This window comes from Neomonachus schauinslandi, unplaced genomic scaffold (assembly GCF_002201575.2).
Source record: "Neomonachus schauinslandi unplaced genomic scaffold, ASM220157v2 HiC_scaffold_2024, whole genome shotgun sequence".
Lineage (NCBI taxonomy): Eukaryota > Metazoa > Chordata > Mammalia > Carnivora > Phocidae > Neomonachus > Neomonachus schauinslandi.
In genome coordinates this window covers 1-6583 of record NW_025410714.1, presented here as the reverse complement: position 1 = coordinate 6583, position 6583 = coordinate 1, and the positions used below count along the sequence as shown (strand labels likewise).

Sequence of the window (6583 nt, the reverse complement as noted above, 5' to 3'; positions counted from 1 at the left end):
TGATCCTGTTACCTTCTGAGCCCCTCCCCCTGTTCCTTCTCAGGCCTCCCTGGGAGGTTTATCTCCCTGAGGGGAGGGGCAGAGACCTCCCCCGCAACCTACCACCCCCACCCCATTGACTCCCCTTTCTGACAGTGGGGGAGGGTGACAAGCCAGCACACTGCAAACCCCAGGATTGCCCCTTGCCCTCTGGCCTTGCTTTGGCCATCTGTGCCCTGAGTAGGCCGATATCAGGGATGTCATAAAAGTAATGATGTTGGTGGCCCCCTGGCCCCTCCCCCCCAGCCTGGAATCCGTCCTGAGCCTTCCCTGTTAGCTGCGGAGCTGAGAGCCAGCCTTAGATCCCACCTTGGCTGCTGACGGGGGGCCCATAGTCTGGAGGTGTTGATCTGACCCTGGGCAGAGTTGGCCTCCTCTTGGGTAGAACCTCACAGGCCTCCTGGGGCTGGTCTGCACCTGCCCCCTGCTGCCTGCCCTGGACTGAAGCCTCTGTGTGTTGCAGGCTGAAATCGTCAAGAGGCTGAATGGGATTTGTGCCCAGGTCCTACCCTACCTTTCCCAAGAGGTGAGTGGCTCCCCGGGGGCTGCAGGGAGGAGGTGGTAGTTGGACCGTGAACTTGCCACAGGGCCTGCCCCCCCCACCCCCCCATGCTCTGGGGCAGCAGCTGTTGGATGCCCAGGGCGCAGACCTCCCCTCTCTGGACCTCCCAGACACAGAAGAATCCCCAGCTTGGAGAAACCCCAGGGGTGCAGGGCGGTGGAGGGAGGGGCCTCAGCCCGCTGTGGAATTCCCAGCCTGAGTGAGTCATTTCACGGGTAAAAATGTCAGATATGCCAAAGACTACACCAAGATTTTTTTTTTTTCCCTTTTTGCTTCTGCCTTTAACCCTCTTGAGATTTGTCTGCCAGGCCCTGTGGGTGGCCTCAGGCCAGAAACCAGAGGGGGTGTGTACAGGGAAGGCACTCAGCTCATGTATGCAGACAGACAGACAGACACGCACAGGTGCAACACAGATGGACACATGGACCCGTGGACACACGCACCCTGGGGAGCCATGCGCTGAGCTCTTGCTTTTGCTTTTTGGGATTTTAAGACTCTTGGTGTGGGGCCCACTCCACATTCCCCACCACTGCCATTCCTGCTCTCTGCCAGGTTTCCTGTCGATCTTTCATCATTTCCTCTTTAATCCCTGACTTTATCTTGGGGCCCTTCGGGTGACCTGCATGCTCAGGGACAATTCCAGAAGGACACTATGAAAACCCTAGAGAAGGGGGTTCTTGGGGCCCTGAAGACCTACGCTGTGCTTTCCTTTCATGACAGGGGCTTCCTGGTAGGCAAGGCAAAAAGGGAGATTGGCAGAGTGTAGCATCTGATGGCAGGAGAGATGGACTCGTAGGGAGGGCTGGGGTGTGGGCGGTAAATTGCCCCGGGGGAGAGATTGCCCTGAACCTAGACTCATCCCCCAGCACGGCCAGAATCCACTGGGCCTTCCCCAGCTGTAGAAGGAGAGGAGCTTGGGTTAGCAGATCTCAGAGCACAGTCTGTGAGCTCTTAGGATCAAGACTTCCCTGTACAGTTGGCCAGGTTGTGCACTGTACATTTACTTATTGGCGTATTGCATTGAATAGGTCACGATCCAGGGTTTCTCTTAGACTCACCCAGTGGCGTTTTCTTAAGTATCTGGCACCAACCCCTTTGGGTCTTCTGCGAATCCCGCTTGGTGAACTGAAGCGGCTGGGGGGAGGGGTTTCCTGATGGGGTGGAAAGCCATGGTGGGGGGTGCCTTCCCCTGGGCTCTGTGGCTCAAACCCCCACAGAGATCAGGGCATATAGCACCTGGCTCCTCTCTTGACCCCACCCCCTTCCCAGCACCAGCAGCAGGTCTTGGGAGCCATCGAGAGGGCTAAGCAGGTCACCGCTCCTGAGCTGAACTCCATCATCCGGGTACGTCTGGGTCTCGGCCGGGCGGGCAGGTAGGCGGGCAGCTGGGCCCACGGCAGCTCATGCTTCCCTCCCGCCTGCCCTGCAGCAGCAGCTCCAAGCCCATCAGCTGTCCCAGCTGCAGGCTCTGGCCCTGCCCCTGACCCCGTTGCCTGTGGGGCTGCAGCCGCCCGCGCTGCCCGCCGTCAGCGCCGGCACCGGCCTTCTCTCGCTGTCCGCGCTGGGCTCCCAGGCCCACCTCTCCAAGGAAGACAAGAACGGGCACGACGGGGACGCCCACCAGGAGGATGACGGCGAGAAGTCGGATTAGCGGGCGGCCGGGTCGGGAGGGTGGGCGGGACAAAGGGGAGACAGACACGGAGAGAGAGGAATGTTTAGCGCAAGACACAGTATAGCTTGGGATTGGCTGAACTTGGTAGTATTTATGGTAGCCGCCTGCTGGGGCCCTAGCCCTGCTTGCGCGCCACCCCTAGCTTCGCTCACGCCCCCGGCTCCCGGCCTCCCTCCTCCTCCTCGCCTTCCTCCCTCCTCCTCCTCCCCTGCAGCCTGAGCGGGCGGATACCTGCTCATTCCACCCAGGAGGCAAGCTGAGGCCTGGAGGCACAAATGGGAGGCCAGGTCAGAAGACAGCAAAGCCTCAGAAGCCCCGCACCCCTGCACTGCCCCGCTCCGCAACCGTGCCCCTGACCGCCGGCCCGCCGGGCCCCTCAGGGCGCACGCCCCCAGCCTCCCACCCTGGCACTGCATGCAGACACCACGCTAGCTGCCCCTTCCTGCCCTGGGCACCCCACGTCCCTCCCGCCTCACTCACCTCCTCTGCTAGTTCCAGAGCCCACGCCCACCTGTCCTCTCCCCGCGCGCCTGCCAGAGAGGGGGCAGAGAGAGTGAGCTTAGCCAGGAGCAGGGGGGAGGAGTGGGGGGCGGGCGTCCCAGAATTCCCTTTCTCCCCTTCCCGAATAAAGATGAGGGTACTCAAGTTGTCTTGGTTTTTATTTTATTTTTTTCCTTTTTCCAGTATACTAGCTTGTCTTTTAAGAAAAGGGATATTTAAAAAAAAAAAAGACAAAAATGTTTTAAAAAAACAAGCAACACCCACACCTGTGTCTGTATATAGCCTTTTAGACTGTCAGCTTCTGTTGTGTTCAGTCGTTTGATCGCTGCGGAGAGAAGGGAGAATGCTGTATCGAGGGTGGGCTTAGCTGTGCCTTTCAAATAAAGATGTGAGAAGGTTGGTTGCCTTGTTCCTGCCTCTGTGTTGCGGGGCTGCGGCGGTGCCCCCCTTCCCACGGGAGGAGGGGGCTTCCCTCACGACTGAGCTCCCGCCTCCTTCCAGGACGGGATAGTGGGGGGGGGGGGGGAGTCCAGCTTGCCAGCATGGGCTGTCTCCCCAACTTGATGCATAGACCAGAGAGGGTCAGCTGGAGGCTGTAGGTCACACAGCCAGGCCCAGGTGCTTGAAGTTGAGCAGAGCTGACTTCTGATCCCCAGGCCAGAGGGCTCCTAAGTGGTGTTCTTTTCTCTTAGAGACAGATTTTGAGACTGTAGAATCCAGCCCCGTTGCATACCCACAGAGACCCTTTTTCCAGATCTGAGAACACAGGACCACCCCCAGCTGAACCTGACCCTCGGAGGACCTCTGGAAGGTCTCCCTGCCACGCCCCAGCTGGACCACCCAGGGAGCCAGAAGGAAAGGAGATTCCCGGAGTGAACCTGGCACCTGGGCCAAGAGGCTTCAGGCTGCCCACCCAGGATATGGGGCGAGGCTGAGGATGAGGCAGGGTGGGGCAGCATAGAGTTCCTTACCCTCAGGGACCGGCACCTGGGAGGCTTTTGAAGTCCAAAAAATTCTCACCTGCCCCCCAATCTAGCAGGTTCCCAAGGTGGACCAAGGGCACGGGGGGGGGGGGGGGGGAGCGGCTGGATTACCTCTGGGGAAACGGCTCATGTCCCTGAGGAAAGAGGAGGGGGGAGCATGATTGGGTGGTCCCACCAGCCTCCCGGTGGGTCCCAGCCCTCCGCCACCGCACCTCTCAAAAGCCCTCTCAAAAGCCCGTGTGATGGGAGTCCCTCCCTGCCTAGCATTTATCCTTGTGCTGAAAACCCAAACTCACCCAGGACACTTGGGGAGCGAAAACTGTTAAAACGCCAAGGTCATATCCACCTGGAAGGCAATCTGGCACCCAGCAAGTCCCCTCCTGGGTCCCCACCCCCAGAGCCGTGCTGCTCCCAACCTCCACAAAGGCACGGACAAGGGTGTTCAGAGTTGCTGTCCTTCCTCCCCACTTCCCCCAACCGGAAGCTACCCACTGCCCATTGACAGCAGAATGGCTAAGCTGTGACATCATCATGCCTGGGAAACACAACGCAGCCACGAAAAGGTGCGGAAAAAGTACGAGCCACCACTCTACTCAACACCCCGCATCTTGCGCAAGGCACGCTGAACAAAAGCCAGGGACAAAAGCGTAAATACACAGTGATTCCATTTATATAAGGAACAAAATCAAGCCCAAGTGACCTACAGTGTCAGGTGTCATGGGGTCACCCTTGGGAGAGGGTGGGGGAGGGGCAGAGGGGGCTCAAGTTCCATTTCTTAACTTGGGGGCTGATGACATGAGTGTGTTCACTCTGTAATCATCAAATTGTTCACTTACAATCTGTGCCCTCCTTTGTGTGTTACATTTCACAATTTTAAAAAAAATCATAAAAAATAGATTTGGGGGCCTTCAAGGCAGCTGGTCCTGGCTACCCACCCCTCCAATGACTCCAGCAGGCTGCAGCCAGACTGCACCATCTTGCTGTTCCTTGCCTAGAGGCCTTTGCACATGCTGTTCTCTCTGTCTGGAACAGTGTTCTCCCTCTTTTTTTCCCCCTTCCCAGGGTAGTAATCCTCCAAGACTTCCAGATGTCAGTTTTCTCAAGTCCTCCCCCGACCCTACCCCAAAGCAGGGGTCTGTGGCCCCTCCACCCAGGTCCCGCACAAGCAACATATTAATATGTCACATGATGGTTGCAAGGAATAATCCAGGCGGCCCAGCAATCATGGCCGCGGGAGGTAGGGTTGTCAGCCCCTTGGCAAGATGAGAAGACTGAGGCCCAGACAGGCATGATGGGGGCCTCCAGCCTCGATTTAAATCCTGGCTCTTGCTCTCACGGCTGGATAGTCTAGACAAGTGGCTTCACCCCTTCGGATCTTGGATTCCCTATCTGTAAAATGGGTATGATCTCAGAACAAGCCCTTATTATGAAGATCATATTATTTAATCCGTGGAAATGCTTCTAGCAGAGACTCGCACGTTCATTCATTTATTGGGACCTACTCGGAGCCCCAGGGACACAGAAGACATAAATTCCTGCCCTCTGGCTGGAATAGACAGATAACCAGGAAAATCCAGAATGTGTTGATAGAGAGCAAGGGATGGGGAGTGTTGGCTGCCTTTTTTTTTTTTTTTTAATTTGCTCATAGAAGCAACTCAATAAATGTTAGCAAATTTATTGAGGGCAGACCTGAGTTTGTACCCGTCTCAGACCCTAACTAGTGATTTGAGGCAAGTGAAGTCACTTGTCTGACCTCAGTTTCTGGGAAATTGTTCCCGAGAATTAGCAGGAAGCCTGCAAGGGCTCACAAGCTGTCAGCTGATGTTATTATTACTGATGTTGCTGGCAGATGAAGGGCGCCGTGGGGGGGGGGGTCACAAACCCGGCACCCCCAAACCAGGGGTCTTCTCCGGAGAAGGGGCGCCCTGCCCAGCCACGGAAGGCCTGTGACCTCGGGGGTCTTCCTCCAGGCCTCGGAGCCCCGCCCCCCAATCCCGCCTGCGGGGCTGGGTCCCCCGAGGGTTTGCGGAGGGTCCAGGAGCCCCCGGTGGGGCAGGATGACGAGAAGGTCCCGGGGGTGCGCGATCGCGGCCGCGGAGCCGGGGTGGGCAGAAGGGCCGCCTCCCGAGCCCCCTCCCCGCCGCGGCCTCCCGCGCTTAACGACCGCGCCGCCGGCGACCTCGGCTAATTGATCCGCTAATGGGCCCCGCGCCGCGGCCGCGCCTAATGAGGCGGGAGGAGGGGGCGGAGGGGGAGGAGGGGGCGGAGGGGGCGGAGGGGGCGGAGGGGGAGGAGGGGAGAGTGCAGGGGGCTGAAGGGAGGAGGGAGGAGAAGAGGAGGGGGCGGTGAGAGAGAATGCAGGGGGAGTGGGGAGAGGAGGGAGGGGGCTAGGAGGGGGGAGAGGGAGGAGGAAGACGAGAGAGGGGGTGAAGGGGTAGGGAGGAGGAGAGAATGGAGGGGTGGAGGAGGTTGGGCAGAAGCGGGGGGGGGGGGGGGGGGGGGGGGGGGAAAAGGGGGGGGGGGGGGGGGGGGGGGTAGGGGGGGCAGGAAGAGGGGGGGGGTGGGGAGGGGGGAAGGTGGAGCGCGGGAGAAACAGTAGGGAGGGGGAAGGGAGCTGAGAGGGAGGGGCGGAGAAACTCGAGGAGGGGGCCCAGGGAGGAGAGGGAGGAGGGCCATGCCCTTAGCTCTTTGGGCACAGGACTTGAGGAGCGGGGGAGCAGCGGGGATGGGATGAACCCACCCATTTCTGACTACCTCACCCCCCCTCAGACACCATCCCTTCAGGGGGTCCCTGCTCCTTCTCCAAAGCTCCTCCCCTTCTCCCAC

The 6583-nt window shown here is 59.1% G+C and overlaps 1 protein-coding gene across 1 annotated transcript; it reads left to right on the top strand.

Annotated features, from left to right (window-relative positions):
- Window positions 1-502: 502 nt before the first annotated feature.
- On the top strand, window positions 503-3174 carry TLE5 (TLE family member 5, transcriptional modulator; the record flags this gene model as incomplete). Its single annotated transcript, XM_021687521.1, has 3 exons — window positions 503-565; window positions 1871-1945; window positions 2031-3174. Coding segments are annotated over 3 exons (360 nt in total), but the record flags the coding sequence as incomplete, so codon positions are not given.
- Window positions 3175-6583: the final 3409 nt, after the last annotated feature.